Source organism: Theobroma cacao, chromosome 10 (genome assembly GCF_000208745.1).
Source record: "Theobroma cacao cultivar B97-61/B2 chromosome 10, Criollo_cocoa_genome_V2, whole genome shotgun sequence".
Taxonomy (NCBI): domain Eukaryota; kingdom Viridiplantae; phylum Streptophyta; class Magnoliopsida; order Malvales; family Malvaceae; genus Theobroma; species Theobroma cacao.
In genome coordinates this window covers 7,733,491-7,750,833 of record NC_030859.1, presented here as the reverse complement: position 1 = coordinate 7,750,833, position 17,343 = coordinate 7,733,491, and the positions used below count along the sequence as shown (strand labels likewise).

Below are 17,343 nucleotides of genomic sequence, written 5' to 3'. Positions count from 1 at the left end.
TATATATATATATATATATATATATATGTTGTGCATTGATAGTTGACATTGTGTGATAATCATAACCATGCATGTGCACGATTGGGGGGGATGCACATGCCGATGATGACGGTGGTGAAGGAGATGGATGGTGATATTGCCCCTGTGCACGATGTGAGGGGATGTACACGATGGCATTAACTGTGCACAATGTGGGGGGATGCACATGAGATGGTATACAAATTGATATATGTTTAGATATATATGTATATATATATATATATATATATGCAATAGAAAGACCATGATTGTAATATGTGATTGTATGGCATGATGAATCTTGAAAATTGTCCATTTTACTTGCAGCATTAAATGGATGTTTAGAACAAGGGAGGTCTCTCATTATTTAGGTGCCCTGCTTCTCGCTGCAGCGAGAAACGTTCTATTTTAGCTGCCTGCAACTCGCTGTAGCGAGAATGAGTTCTCGCTGCAGCAAAAAACTTTCTGTTTTACTGCTTGAATTTTGCTACAACGAGAATGGATTCTTGCTGCAATGATAAACTTTCTGTTTTGGCAGCCAAAATCTCGCTATAGCGAGAATGAATTTCGCTGCAGCGAGAAACTTTCTATCCTGCATGCTATCCTATTCGATTTTTGACATATTTTCCACTTCTTTAACATCATGGTTGAGCATGGATTTCCAACATTAAAGATTTAACTACTTAAGCTTGTAATGAGAAGGTTTGGTGAGAAACCCTCGGCCACTTAAGAAAAACCCTCTACCAGTTGACAATTCGAGCCAAATTTCACTACAGTGAGAATGCCTTTCCACTACAGCGAAGACCCGTCGTTTTACTTGTCTTGACTTGCTTGAATACTATTAAAGTTTTCACTCTTCAAATCCTTTGTTGTGCATGGATCTTTTCGTCAAGTGATTAACCCATTCAAGATTTAATGAGGGGTTTTAACAAGAACTAAACTAAATTGCATTATTTTGAAAATAAGTGCATCATGATTTCTTTACATTTTCCTTATCATTCGCTTGTTCCCTTCTTATGTTCATTCACTGGGTTTATACTCACTGTTTTCAACTTCATGTTTTCATATCAGGAGGCAACTGGTAACTAGGTCGAGGTGTCTTCGTAATTTCGTATCCTTGGTAGGTACCATGGCATTCTGTAGCCGCTCCTTCACCTTGGTCACTCCGCTGGAAACCCAGAGTCATTTTGTCTGTAAATATGTACATGTGATGTAAAGTAATAAGATGTATGCCTTAGACCCTATATGTATATTTTAATTGATAAAGCCACCATGAGTGGTAATGATTAATGTTATTTTGGGCTACTATAAATGCAGTTTTTGATTGTTATAACTAACTATTTAATTACCTAAGGGTCGAGATTATGAGATGTAAATGTAAGAATAGTTGACGGGATGATTAATAGGAATATATAAATAGGCTTGCTTGGGCTTAGTGGACTATGTCCATTGAGTCCATGAGCCGGTCATGGCCTGGAAATTGGGTCGTGACAGATATCCCTCAATACTTTATCTGAATATTGTCTCTCTCTTTTAACTTAGTTTAATGGATTAAGTTGCTAACCTAGAGTCCAAATTATTTACAAGTCTCTGTCGAATTTCTCATAAAAATACCTCTCTCAATTAATTTACTATATGTCTATGTAAATTATATCAAAGAAAGATTCATTAAGTTTGTGATCTAATTTTGGCTACGTAAGGCTTATAAGTGTATGTATACTCTATATGCTAATCAAATTACCTAATCAACTAAGTGTATTTGATCATACACTATTCTATTCAAGGTCTACCTACATCTCCTTCATCAAGGTTTAACCTAGATTTCCAATCCAATCTAATTGGTGATCAGGCAATTAGAAGCTTAAGAATATAATAAAATAAACAACTTAAATATATCAAACATAAGTAAAGGAGAGATAAATAATTCATACTACATATTGAGTTCAATCATAATCGTAGATTAACAATTTAGTTCCCCATCAAGTCACACATCATCATTAAATAAAGTTTAAACAATAAAAACAAACTAAGAAAATAAAAGAATAATCAAAAAGAATAAACTCAAGAATTATAATCTTGATCTTCCAAGTCGTCTTGAATCCTTCAAAATCTTCTCAGCTTTAATGCCTTTGTGCCTTGACTCTCACTTTTCAATTTGGTGTTTCCTTTCCTCCCTTTAAGTCCTCCGAAAGGTTGTTTTTATAGGCTTTGAAGTTAGGCCAAGTTGGGTGAAGAAAGAAGTCAATTTCAGTTGGGATTTCCTCATCAGACTATGTGAGTTGCAGCCTTGCCCAATTAATTAACAGAAATCGTAAGTGCTCTAGGACTGCTACAGTATGTCGAATTTGACAAGATTTTTGACCATCTTCCATGCCGAACTGGGTGATGTGGTTAACATCACAGTTGCTGGTTTTTCTCTTTTCTTTCTAATGGTTCAAGAATTTCTTCATTTGGAGCTCTGTAGAGAAAGTTATGGCCAAAAAACCAAAACATGTGTAGTGGAAGTCTACACCTTGAAATTGCTCTCCTTCTTTCATTAAACCTACAAAAGCATAAACAAATCAATAACAATCTATCTTAACCATATTAACACCAAATTAAATATAAATTAACCACGATTAGATTGACTCACATAAAATAACTAATTTAAAATAATTAAATAAAATCTACTAATTTCTATGCATTACTACAATAAGTAAGCTAAATTATTATCAAAATTAAGCTCAAATAACTCTATGTCATAGAGTTATCATGGGCAGTCTATATAAATTGGTGGTGAAAGTGTTGGCAACTAGGCTCAAGCAAATTATTGGTCCCATTATTAGTTAGACACAATTCACTTTCACAAAGGGTTGTCAAATACTGGATTTTGTTCTTGTTACCAATGAGATTATTGATATGATGAAGAAAGATTCCCATCAAGGTTTAATTCTTAAAATTGATTTTGAAAAGGCTTTCAATAGCACTAATTGGGATTTTCTTGATTTTATCTTGAAGAAATTAGGATTTGGGCCTAGATGGTGTTAATGGATAAATTCTTTTATCTCAATGGCCTCCGTTTCTATTCTCATCAACGGCACTCCCACTATTGTTCAATTTTCTACTCATTCAAGTGCACGTATCGTAAAGATAATATAGAGATGAGTCAAGTGTCGATCCAATAGAGAATTGAATTAATCTTTATTGTTAACTACTAAAATTAACACACCTTAATTTTATCTAAATAATTAAAATTAAAAAGAAAAATTGAAACTAATAAACTAATTACTAAACTAATACATCAGTAAATTTACTTCTAGTGATTGCCAGACCTAAGATTATGATATCCCTCAATACTTCATCTGAATATTGTCTCTCTCTCTTAACTTAATTTAATGGATTAAGTTGTTAACCTAGAGCCCTAAATTATTTACAAGTCCTTGTTGAGTTTATCATAAAAATACCTCTAGTAATTAATTTACTATATGTCTATGCAAATTATATTGAAGAAAGATTTATTAAGTTTATGCTCTAGTTTTGGCTACGTATGGCTTATAAGTGTATGTTTACCTTATATGCAAATCAAACCACCAAATCAACTAAGTGTACTCGATCATACTCTATTTTATTCAAAATCTACTTAAATCTCCTTTGTCAAGGTTTAACTTAGGTTTCCAATTCAATCTAATTGGTAACCAATCAACTAGAAGCATTAAGAACAGAATAAAATAAACAACTTAAATCTATCAAACATAAGTAAAAGAGAGATAAATAATTTAGACTACATATTGAGTTCAATCATAATCTTAGATTAATGAATTAGTTCCCCATCAAGTCACACATTATCATCGACTAAAATGTAAACATTAAAACCAAGAGAATAAGAGAATAACAAAAACATAGAAAAACCAAAGATTGTATTCTTTATCTCCAAATCTCGCTAAATCTTTCATCTGTGGCTCGACTCTCAAATGTCAATCTAGTGTTTCGTTCTCTTTTTCCTCATTTTTAAAAGTCCTTTAAAAGGTTATTTTCATAGGGTTTGAAGTTAGGTCAAGTTGGATGAAGAAAGAAGTCAATTTCAACTAGGATTTCAGACTATGTGGGTCACAGCCTTGCCCAATTAATTAACAGAAATCGTAATTGCTTTAGGACTACTGCAGTGTGTCAACTTCAATAAGAGTTTTTACCATCTTCTAGGTTGACCTGGGCAAAGTAGTAAACATTAAAGTTGTATATTTTTCTCTTATATTTCCAATGGTCCAAGAATTGTTTCATTTGGAGCTTTGTAGAGAAAGTTATGGCCAAAATACTACAATATATGCAGAGGAAGTTTGCACCTCAAAATTGCTCTCCTTCTTCCACTAAAATTCTTTTTTCATCAAACACCTACAAAAGCACAAATAAATCAATAATAACCTCTCTTAACCACATTAACACCAAATTAAGCATAGAATTAACTAAGATTAGATTGACTCAGCTAAAATAACTAATTTAAAATAATTAAATAAAACTTACTAATTTCTATGCATTACTACAAGAACTACGTTAAATTATTATCACAATTAAGCCCAAATAACTCTATATCATAGAGTTATCACCCACCAAGCAATTCAAGATGAATAGGGGTCTTTCCTAAGATGTCCTCTCTCCTTATTTCTATTCAATTTCGTCGATGAAGCTCAGAGTTCTATGATCAACCAAGTTGTTTCAATAGGTTTTTTGCAAGGTATCGACGTGGGTAGAAATGACCTAGTTATTTCTCGTCTGCAGTTTGCAAATAGCTCTCCAATGCTTGAAATCCTTATATTTTAATTTGGATGAGTGTAGAGAGAAAAGAGGGAAGACAGTGGCTGGGATTTAATAGAAAACACGTTTTTAGCCAAATAAGAAAAAGTCTGAGATTTTAGGGCTCTTAAATAAGTGTAAAAGTCCAAAACAACCTTATTCTTTTCAAGTTTATGCCTAATGTATCGGTAGATTTTCAAATCTATCAATACATTTAGTTCTATTTGAAATCTATCGATACATTTATAAATGTATCGATAGAGGTTCTTTAAAACCCTTTCTATATTTGATCTATTGATACATGATGAACATGTATCGATGGATTTATTGCAGAATGCACATTTTAAGTTCAAAATAACCCTTCTTTGGCCTTCCAATGGACCCAACTTTCAAATAAATATATTTGGTTATCAAAACATGAAGTTTCTAAGTCACAATGATCCATAATTCAAATTCAAAGACTCCAAATTAATAGCTCACCAAGTTAGATTACTATTCTAACTTTAAGTAAAAAGTGGAGTTTCACACAAAAAATACCTATAAATAAAATAAGGCAACATCCACTTTAAAGACACATGCACGACACAACTCCATAGCATAATGTTCAACATAAAAGCTTAAATTCAACTATTCAAGCCCTTGGCTTTTGTCTTTTTAATTCTTAACTACCATAGCTATTTGTCCAAGCTCTTAGAGAACCACCATTGTACTCAATTTTGTCTATTACAGACACTTGATATTCGATTTATCTGTAAACTCCTTAAGCGTTTGTTTATTCAATACAGGTAAACCAAGCACATTAGTTATCTAAATTGTGCAACATTCAACTTTCTATGTCTTGGTCATTTGAGCAATATATCTACTTTGATTCTATATTTGTTCCTCAGAATTATTACCTTGTTTTTCTAGTTAGCACTGTGATATATTTTGATATTTTAAGCCGGAAGATAGGTTGAATCATCTAATCCAATCTACCTAAAGATGTTTTTCAATCAGTTCATTTCTACCAACCATTTCGTCTTAGAAGCTGGATGTTATAAAGGTCACACTTTTCTATTTTTATCGAAAAATAACTTACATATCTAACAAAATTAGTGTAACAAAAAAATTTTTAACAATATTATAATATTATTTTAGTATTTTTATATTATTTCAATATTATAATTTCCTCTCATTGTCAATTCTTTCCATGGCAATCTCTATCAATTCAATCGCCAATAATTTCTTCTTCTTGCTAGTTTTTCCTTTCAAACTGTCAGTACAATTTGCGATAGCGAAATCATTTTATTTATAATTCTTCACACCTGACCGATAGTCTGAACATTCAAACTTAAGCCCTCCAACGGAATGTTGGTCTATTCTTGGGTTTATAGGCCTTCAAAAGGCCCATTATATGGGTCTATTAATCACTTTAAAGTTGTCTTTTCCAGAGCTTTAGGGCCTTTCGGCAAGTGGGTTAGGTTCATTGTGTTAGTCGGCCTAATATACTATGGGCCGTGAGCTTTTTCTTATTCAAGCTCAAAAAATCTTCTTCTAGCTTGATATGATTAAGCTTGTTGAGCTTCTAGCCGAGCTCAACATTCCGTAGCTCCGTGACTCAAGCCATTTTACAACAATTTAAAGCCTAATTGATTTAATGGTAAGTATATATAATTAGGATTGACTTTAACAAAATATATATTATCTCCTCTAGTAATTTTCACTTTACAAGATATGTTCTTTTTAGAAATAATATATTAAATTTTGAGTTTGATCAGATTGAAAGATTTTAAAATGGCCTACATATTTATGAAACATTTGTTTTTTCTTAATACACAACACTAAAAGTTCCCATTTTTTTCTTGGGGAATAGCTTAATACTCATTTTAATTTTGAGGCTGCAGTCTGCAAATTGTTTTTCTTCTTATTCAGAAATAGCTGCTAGCTCTCTGTTAATGGGCTTCTTAGGCTTCTTTTCATCTTTAGAGGCAAAAGGATTTGATCGCATTGTCAGATTGTCTGCTTCTCCTTCCGACATTTGAACCACAGATCTCATTGAAGGACGATCAACTGGATACCACTGAATGCACCGAAGTCCAACAATTGTAAGTTTCTTTGCGATCTTATGATGCCCTTCATCTTCGATATCAATTCCTAATTCTTGTCCTTTGTCTAAACGATTATAAACCCACTCCGGGAAGTACACTTGGCTTTCATTGGCCAATGTCACATCAATATTCTTTCTCCCTCCAACCATTTCAAGCAAGAGCATTCCAAAACTGTAAACGTCTGATTTGTATGAGACGTTTCCAAAGTTCCTACACAATACTTCAGGTGCAATATAGCCCATGGTTCCTCTTGCTGCTGTCATTGAAACAGCACTTTGCTCTTTGGAATACAACTTAGCCAAACCAAAATCAGAGATCTTAGGAGTGAAGTTTTGATCCAGTAAAATATTGTGAGGTTTGATGTCAAAATGGAGGATCCGTTGCTCGCAACCTTGGTGGAGGTACTCAATGCCTTTGGCTATGCCTAAAGCAATTTCATGAAGCTTCTCCCAACTAAGGAAACGATTCTCACCCTTAGCTGCAAATATGAATTTCTCTAATGACTCATTCGGCAAGTACTCATAAACAAGGGCTCGGTTATACCCATCAGCACAAAAACCAACTAAGCGAGTAACATTGACATGGTGGATTCTTCCCATTGAACCAACTTCATTAACGAACTCTTCACCATTTCCCTTGAAGTTATTCAGAACCTTAACAGCTACTGAAACATCATTGGAAAGTGTTCCTTTGAACACAGTACCATAACCACCCTGTCCAAGTTTTTCCTTGAATTGGTTTGTTATCCTCTTAATATCAGCATAGAAATATCTTGAGGGCTTAAGAGCTTTGTAATCCTCCAAAAACTGTTCGATCTTGCGTTGGCCCTCTTTCTCTTTTTTATTCAAGTGGTGCAGCCAACAGAGTCCAATGACACTCAATAAAAGGAGAAGCGATCCTATGGTTAAACCTGCAAATAACATGATCCTAGTCAGAGATTACAATGCTTCATCAGATCATTTCTTTTCTCAACATAAAATCAATGTATGGAACAACCATGTACCTGAAATCATTAGCTTCATTCTTGCACCTGGAAAACATTAAAAAATGATCAGCATGCTATATTTCTCAACATCAGTACAATAATCCTATATCATTACTCTATATATAGTTTCCCTTAAGTTTCTAAAACATTCAAAATTGATTTCGGCCCCGCAAATTAATGTTTAATTACAAGATTTTGAATAAATGATATTAAATCATAGGTAAAAAACAAGTATTGATTTAATATGAACCAAGCAATTTCTTGCTGGAACTGTAAGTTAAAGTAGTTGGTTTTCATGTTTAGTACCCTAATTTGGGAAGCCTAATTTATCCCATAATGTCAGTAATTTTTACATCAAAAAGTTCTACCTAACTTATTTTTGCTAATAGAAGAGAGCATAAACAAGGTATTTAGATCTCAAAATTTACAAATTTTAATTTATACACGAGGTTTATAATTTTTAGACAAAATTATAAATCAAAACTTCATTAAAAATTATTAATTGCAATGTATAATAATAAATATTTGATCAACTTTTTTTATATTATTTGAATAATAATTTATAAAATTATATGAAGCACTATAGCATAAATGAGTTTTAACAATACAATTTTTGCTGCACTTTCATTTTCGCATTTAGAATTATATTACTTCACATTATTATTTATTTCATTTAGTGTAATTATTTCACTTGATGACAATTTTTATTTCCAATTAAGAAGAAGCTTCATTTATTTCAATTTAAAATTTACAATTTGATTTAATTATAAAGATAAATATTTTATTTTGATTATTTATCAAAATTAAATAAAAAATATTATCAAATAATTTTTTAATCTTACGATCAACTAATCTTCTGAATTTATCAAATATTATTTTAATCTCTGTTTATAATATTTTTAAGACAATTCTAGTTCTGACAGCACTTTCTACGAAACAAGCTCTTAGTCGACGTAGATCACAAACTTTAAGTAAACGTCAAACTATCTTAAAGCCAAAATGACCCATTTCTCAGTCCCTTATTACTTCCCCAAAGTTGCCAAGAAAAGCACAAAATACTTAAACAGAAGATATCAAAATGACTCATATTTGTAATCTCCATTTACTTTTTATTTTTTGGTTTTTTTTTTTTTTTGGAATGAGATTATTATTTTTATATTAGCAAATAGATAATAAATATTTTAAAATCTAAAATATAATTTAAAAATTAAAATGTTAACATAAAAATACTTTTATTATTTTATAGTAATAATAAAATTATGTATAGGATTGAACCTGACTGACCCTGGCTTAGATTTCAAAGCATAGACCCTTTAGATCAGGTTTAATGAAAAAAGAAGAATTACGGGTGAACAACACTAAATTCATATTTCAAAAATACTTAAATATTTAATACATTGATTGACTCATTTTCTTTTAATTAAAAAAATTCATATTTCAGAACAATACTACTTAAAAACTCATATGTATGTGGCACCTTTATGATCCATGTGGATGTAATAGCACTCTATGCCCAAGGCCTTGGTAGTATTGCGTCGACATCCTTTGCCCTGAATTTCACATGAACCACACGCCGGGTTGGTCCAACTGAAGTAAAACTTGTTTTTCTGGTCAGACATCAACCCTCGAGGAATATCAATGATATCTATAGTCTTGCTGCAATTTAACAGGTCATAGCCTCCATAATCAGAATCCAAGTATTTAACGTAGAAGCCAGGCACACTTAAGTAGGAAATGCTCCCGTAATTATCATAATCATTCGATTGATCTTCAATTGAACAATTGAACAAGGTGAAGTTTCCCGGTTTGCTGTCATAGTAGGGATCTGTGTCTGAGCGGAACGTGAAAGGAGATGCGGATAAGGTAAGATTTTGAAGCTGCTTTTGGACACAACCATCTTCATCATACACCTGAATCCTCTGGTTTACATAATCTATATGCTTCACCAATAACTTGACAGAACGGGGCAGCTCCAGCACCGTCTGGTTCTTGTTGTTGCAGGACAGGTCAAACCCAGATGAGCCACAGTGGTCCGGTTGGCGGCCTTTCAACCGGAAGGGGTACCGGACGGATGGCTGGCCGGGTTTGCAGTGTTTTGGCTCGCAGGCATCTTGATCTGGCGAGACTGGACCAAGACCAACTGCTGAAGCACTCAATACCAAGAGGAAGTGACAGAGAATAATTACCATTTGCATCTAGTCTGGGCAGTTGTACGAGAACTCGCCTTTTACTTATCGCCTGAGGCAGAGGCAATGCTTTTAAAACCAAAAATTGAAGCAGAGTGGAGAAGACTCAAACTAGCAAGTCAACACATCTTTTCTACTCTATACTTCAGTTTTTTGCTATTTTTGATGACATAAATTAGAAAATATTACGATGAAAACAAACGTTGATGTTATTGAAATTTTTAATTGACAAACACATACATATATGTTTACTATATTTATGTATTACCATTTTAAAAATATTTTGCTATATATATTAATCAATTTGTAATTAAGAGTTCTAATTGCATTGAATGATTTTCATTCAAAATATTTTTATTATAAATATTAATGAGATTTATCCAATATGTGAATAACATTTATTAATTGTATTAAATAAATTTTATAAAAAATATTTTTAATTTTAATAGTATTGAATAATTTGTGAATTAACATTACAAAATCCAATGATTTATACTTAAACCTTAACATTTAGAGACATTTATATTTCTATATAATTGTTATTTAAATAATTAAAAAATATTCATATACCAACACATATGACAACAAGTACTAATTAATTAATAAATAGACACACGTCAACCCCTTAATCACATTTGTAAAGTTTGAAAACTCCAGAGTCATATAGAATAATAAATCTAAGTAATTGTATTACTTTTATTAATTTCTGGATTTTTTTAACTCCACAAATTGATTTATACAAATTGAAATGTGTCTATTAAATTAGTAATTAAATTTTATTAAATTTACTTAAAATTCATCAAAAAAAGGGCAATATATATAAATTCAAAAAAGTAAAACAATAAAAACTTCCCATATATATTAAAAACATGCAAAACCAAAATCAAAATTATCATTTTATAAAATTACATTCCCGAGTTTAATTTACATTACGAGTAAATAATTCTTAATAAGTATGGCCTTAGTATTACATTCAATATGTATTATCAATTAATAAAATTAATAAGCAAACAAGTTAATATATATGATATTAGTTTTTTTTTTCAAAAATTATATGACATTAGTTAATCTAATGTATATGAGGTGGGACAATCTTCTAACCAAAATAAAAATATTTTATAAGACTCGTGATTGCGACATTAATATATACACCATAACTATACTCATTTATTGATGCGTATGTACTCCTACTAAAAAAGCAGAGATGGAATTCTCTTTTTCAAATAAAAAGGGAGATGACAAAATTAGTAGTTTAGCACCACCATTTGTCTCCCAATCGCCACTACACCTGCAGTTTGCCGATGGCGCTTTGGCTAGTGTGTGGTGGGACGGGCAAAGCCTTTAATACCATCACTCAATTTTATTTTCGTAATTGCTTAAAACAGAAATTGTGAGAACTGATTATCCTTATAATCTCATTTCAGAAATAACCTTCAATATAAAGTTAACTGTTTTTATTTGATTTTAATCATGAGATAATAAATATACCTTTAAAATCATTTCAAACAAATTAAATACTCTCAATTTTTCTCTCCCATCATTCATCTACTGTGTACCCTATTTTGCTATGCTCTCCATGTTTCTCTCTTATCATCCAACTCTCCCTAATTTTACCACTATCACCATCTCTCTCTATTTATCTTGTCATATCATCTTCGATCTATAGACCAAAGAGCATGACATGGAAGATAACAACATATTGTTAGGTTTATTAGTTTACATTCACAAAACACTTTATCGTCAATCTACGACCAAGAAGCATGGCATGGCGAGTAACAACAAATTCTTGGGTTTATTAATGTTGAGTTTTTCAGTGATTCAAGTTTGGTAGAATATACCTTGGCTTGGTATGTAACAAAGTGATTCATGCATTGGTGTATAAAATCAGTAGGAAGAAGGAAGTTTGAGTGTGTAATATATGGTACTAAAGCTTTGGCCTTGACGTGTAATATTTGATGTTGAAGTTTTGACCTTAGCGTATAACATTTGCTGCTGAAGTTTTGGTGTGTAATATATTCTACTTTGGCCTTGGCATGTAATATCTGGTATTGGAACTTTGGCCTTGGCATGTAACATTTAGTGCTGAAGTTTTGGTGTGCATTGTCGTTTTGTTTTTCTTTTCTATTATTAAACATGGCATATAATTTATTCATTTTTGTTTCACTGTAATATAACCTCTTAGAGTTAAAACATGTAACAACTTTTTTTTGAATTGTAACAATATTGTTTTGAACATAGCATGTAATAATAATACTTTTTAAATATAATTGTAACTTATTCTCTATCTTTGTATTTCATTGATATGAAAGATTACGAAAATTTAATATTTTAATGAAGGATTAATTAATGTTGAAAAAATATTTTTCATGTTGGGAAATTTAAACATCCTTTTGAAACATTTAATTGTATTATTTTATTAATTGAATTTTTAGTCTATAAATTAGTAATGAAGTTTTTAAACTCCAGAAATCGATTTATATATATTGACATGTGTTCATTAAAATAATAATTAAAATTTTTTACTTTTACTTAATTTTATCTTAATAGACACATGAAAGCTCTTTGAACCTGTTTGTGAAATTTAAAAATTCTACTATAAACACTGTACAAGTAAGTTTAATTCCTTTATTTATAGTCTAATGAACCCATTGTAACCCTATAAACTTATAAAATTTCAAATTCCCACGTCTAATAGAGGTTTCCAGCATTAGTTCCTTTGTTACCCTCCAACACTCAACATTATTACAATCTCTCGTAACTATTTAATATCACTATTGTTTAATTTAATTTAATTTAATTTGATTTAATTTAATTCCATTAATCCTTTAAAATAAATTTAATAATTAAATTATTTTTTACTATCAATAAATGGTCCCACTAGCTGAGAAAATTCTTGATTACTACTACAAGTTCATTTAAGGTTCCTTTGTCCTTTGATTATTTGCGCGTAGACGTTTTTCGACGCTTTTGAGTTTGAACAATCAACAAAGGTGAACCAAGCTTTTTCTTCGCACCTGCTAAATAATGGAGATTTTTATGAATCACATTTGGTCGGGGTAAAGTTAATCAAGTTTTATTAGAAGTTAAAGATAACGAAAAATAAACATTAAAAATTTTTAAAATTAATTTATTGAACTTAATTAACAATCAAAATATTCATAATAAATAATAATTTTATATAACATGTCAAAAATAAGAAAATAAAAATTTACAATAGTTTTTAAGAATGTTATGCTGGATAATATTTTTTAAATTCAAGCTAGTAATATCTTTTAAATAATTAAATTATCTATAAGAAACTCATCATACATTTTATTTCGAAAAAAATATAATTAATAATTCTTAAAAATTTAAAGAAAAAATTTATAGAAATTTGAAATATATAAATAAATAAATTAAAAGAATTATAAATATGCTATGCACAAAGAAGATAAAACTTAACATCTCAATTCTCAAGTGTCTCCCACCCAAATTTAAGGATGTTATGCTCAGTTCTCTTTTTCATCATGGCAGTCCTTGCTATTTCTTTTTACCTCAAACCTTGCATCGGTCGAAGAGAAAACAAGCTCTGTGTATTTCTTTCTATGGAAACCTTAACATCAATTACCTTTTTGGATTAAAGAGCCTGCCTCGTGAGTGCGGCTACCCTGGGCTTGAGCTAATTTGCGACAATAATCTAGCTTTTTTTTTTTGTTTTTCTTTTATAGTTGATCTACGAACGAAGGGGATTTCAATTTGGATCATCATCCTTTTAGTGGAAAGTGGTAGCTGCGATTAGGATCTATGCAATGATTTTCTTATCCGCTCAACTATTCAAGTGTTTGGCCTTTAACATTAATCCACACAGTGACCGAATAAGATCTTTTCCAATGTAATATTTTACTTGTGCTAGCAAGTTTTGCTTTTAAAACAAAGAGACAAAAAAAATTCTTACCGAATCTTATTTTGTTAGATAAAGAAAACTATTTTTTTTTTCTTATTTTTATGAAACAGCTGAGAAGTGGCTAGAGGCTTAGAGTTTTAGTTGGCTGACATAACATATTTATATAACCAAACTAAGTTGTAACCCTAGATACAACAATTGTATTTTAATTCAATGAAGTCCTTGTGAACTTAATTAATTTCCTACTTTAATTTAGTCTATTCTAATTAAGTCTAACTTACTTAATTATCCTTATTTCATCACAATCATGTCACTTAATGTGTGTGACCCATTAGGCTTCTAACGTGTTAGCAATAAATATAAATCCTAATCAAATATCAATTTGATAATTAATTTATATATATAAATCATGAGCGGCATCTAGTAATACATCATGACCACCTAAATGTTAGAGAGTCGATTAAAGAATTTGACAAAGCCCTTCAGTGATTAGTCTCTCAGTGCAATAGGATTCTTTCATCAAATATCTCGAAAATATCAAAAAGCATGGCTTAGTGTCTACTTATAACATTTCATATTAGTTCTCATAATTCATGACTAACTTTATAAATTTAGGAAGCTAACTTTCCTCAAATTCACCATGCTTTGGTCAAAGACTTTATACAAGTTAATCAAGAATTGAGAACAACTGAGATACATCCCTTCATATCACTTGGGGTGATGAATCCTCTCTTGACCACTCATGCACCTTCGTATGTTTCATGACATACCCAAAAACACCCTGTTTAAGCATCTAGTCACCTCCAGAACTATAGTGGTGAAATCAAAATATGTCATTCCCCATACAAAATGACCTAGTGTCTCAAGTTTAAGGATTAATTGCACGACTATCACATGAGAACATATTCCATAAATACTTGAGTGAAATACCAAATGGAGTTCTCATAGCGGATCATGTTCAATGAACTTGTTCTTTAACAAGCACTCACATGTTATCCTCAAGTATCCCATATACTTCAATCTATGAAATCAATTCCTTACTTCTCAAGTAAAGAGGCTTAACATGTACTAGTCTTTCAGCATTGTCAATGCCCTATCTTGATAATATAATGACCAGGAACAATTTTAGGAACATGGCTTTGATGCATAATGATCTCATAACTATAACAACTTTACAATTCTCTTGCAAACTTTATGTTCCATAGGCTTCATTCAATTAGTACTTAATAACTCCTTATTATTGCACTAACATGAAAGAAAACCTTTATCACATATAGTTATGTGAGTAAATATCCATTAAATGACAATACATATTTTTTGACCAATCTAATTGGCTCAAAGGCATATACCAATAATCTCTCACTTGCACTTGAGTCAATTACTAACGTATCCAATATCGAACATTTTCGCTTAAAAATTGTGTCTCTACTAGGACAACTCAAATTGCAATATTTGGGAATATATTAATTTATATGTTTGACAATCTCCATTGTCATAATCGAAATACTAATTTAGATCACAACGAGATCTTGATTCCATTATTATAGCTCTTGTTGTTACTTTAACAACTTGGAATCATCTATTTGTTCATTAAACCAATGATCCAAATATTTCTTCTTTTGTAGCCTAAACAAAAGGTTTGTATCCGATTATAGATATAATCATGCAGTTATCTCTTGTTTTGGAGCCAGTCCAATACAGTTGCTCAATTATGACTTTATGTCACTAGTAACATTTAGGATTCTCTCTATATTAAACTCCTTTAACATGTCATCCCAAATTCTTTTGTTGAGTCCCTTTTTAGGCTTTGACTCTTTAGTCCCAATTTGTTTTTCTTAGACTGACAAATGTATCTCATACACTTTGAATGAGTAACTTATTTTACTCCCACTAACCTTATGATTTGCACAAAATATGTTTATCTTATTCAAAGTATTCAACTATTTTGAATTTATTACATTGAATAAAGATTATTATCCAATCATTTATGTTGGATTATTTAATAGACTCATCTTGTATGAATAATGCATCAATATGCATCTTACTAATGGTTTGTGTTTAATGGATGAATTATGCATCTTTATGCACCCCATTAAATCAATCTTTGTGTATAGATCTTATCTATAGGATTTTATAATTTCATGACCTTTGACTTTTAAAGTGTCATTAGCTCCCACTATTCTATCATGTATAGAAATCTTACCAAGTAAACTTATTTATTTTTGTTTGAGGTGTTATATCCGTAACTATTATGTATAGATACATATTATAAGTTATTCATCATTGGTTATAGAATGAAATCCTATCAAAGGTTAGTTCATGTGATTAATTGGGGTTAGAATGCTTTGTGATTAATCTCTTATGAATTCAATATGATAATTAATTGTTTTTAGTTCTAAGCAACCTTTAATTTAGATATTTTTTCTTAATAATAATGCTCCTTAACTAAATGTGTTCATAATCTTATTATGAATTCATTGAGTTAGGACTCAATTTTATCTAAGTCAACTTATTAATTCTCTTTTTGATTCATAATCAAAAGAAAAATAATCTCACAATGATCTTATCATTATGACTTAGTATTGATTATCATATAAGCAAGGTTATACTTAAGGATAAATAATTTAGAACAATTTTAAAACAAAATGAGATGTAATGTAACTATATATATATAAGCTAAGCATCTCATGCTAGCAAAATATAAATCTATGTTTTTTAAACATAAAATAAAATATTCAGCCATAGGCCTAAACCAAAAACATCTCATCTTGACAATCATGTTATAAAAACATTCAATATTCTAAAATTATTTATTGTTCCACGATTTAATCTAGGTCAACAAGGTTGATCACAATCAACTAAGGTTGTCACCTTCATGGTCTTATTCTTCACTGCTCATTGTCATTAGTTCCTTGAATAGGTCATACATATTAAAACCATTAATAAAGAGTAAGGTATCATATACCAAGTAATGAAAAATAAATCATCATATGATTCCTACTTGATGTCGAAGCTTCCTTTTGTTTCTTCCCTTTGATGGATTGAAGCTAATCCTTGCAATTGCATCTCCAATGCCTTAGCTTGTCACAAAAATGGAATTTGTCATTGTCTTTGTCCTTCTTCACTCCTCCAATAGGTTTCATACCCTTCGAAGTTGATGCCTTTTCATCTTTGTCTTTCTTAGACAATTTTCTTTTCTTATTTTTATTTTTTTTGGAAGAGACAAAGAAAAACTGAAGGTTTCTCCTTCACAATGTTGTTCTCAACATTTGTGAGCATATTCAATAAGCCTAAAAAGGTTACCTCAATCTTGTTCATGTTGAAATTCAACACAAACTGTGAATAGCTTTGTGGAAGTAACTAAAGTACAAGTTCTATGCTCAAATCATGATCCATATCCCAATCTAATTGCTCAAG

The 17,343-nt window shown here is 30.7% G+C and overlaps 1 protein-coding gene across 1 annotated transcript; it reads right to left on the bottom strand.

Moving 5' to 3' along the window:
* Positions 6,648 to 10,201, bottom strand: LOC18586652 (rust resistance kinase Lr10). Its single transcript, XM_018128664.1, has 3 exons — positions 9,335 to 10,201; positions 7,876 to 7,902; positions 6,648 to 7,782 (listed from the first exon to the last, which is right to left on the bottom strand). The coding sequence occupies exons 1-3, from the start codon at positions 10,050 to 10,052 to the stop codon at positions 6,689 to 6,691; spliced, it is 1,839 nt and encodes a 612-aa protein (XP_017984153.1). The 5' UTR covers positions 10,053 to 10,201; the 3' UTR covers positions 6,648 to 6,688.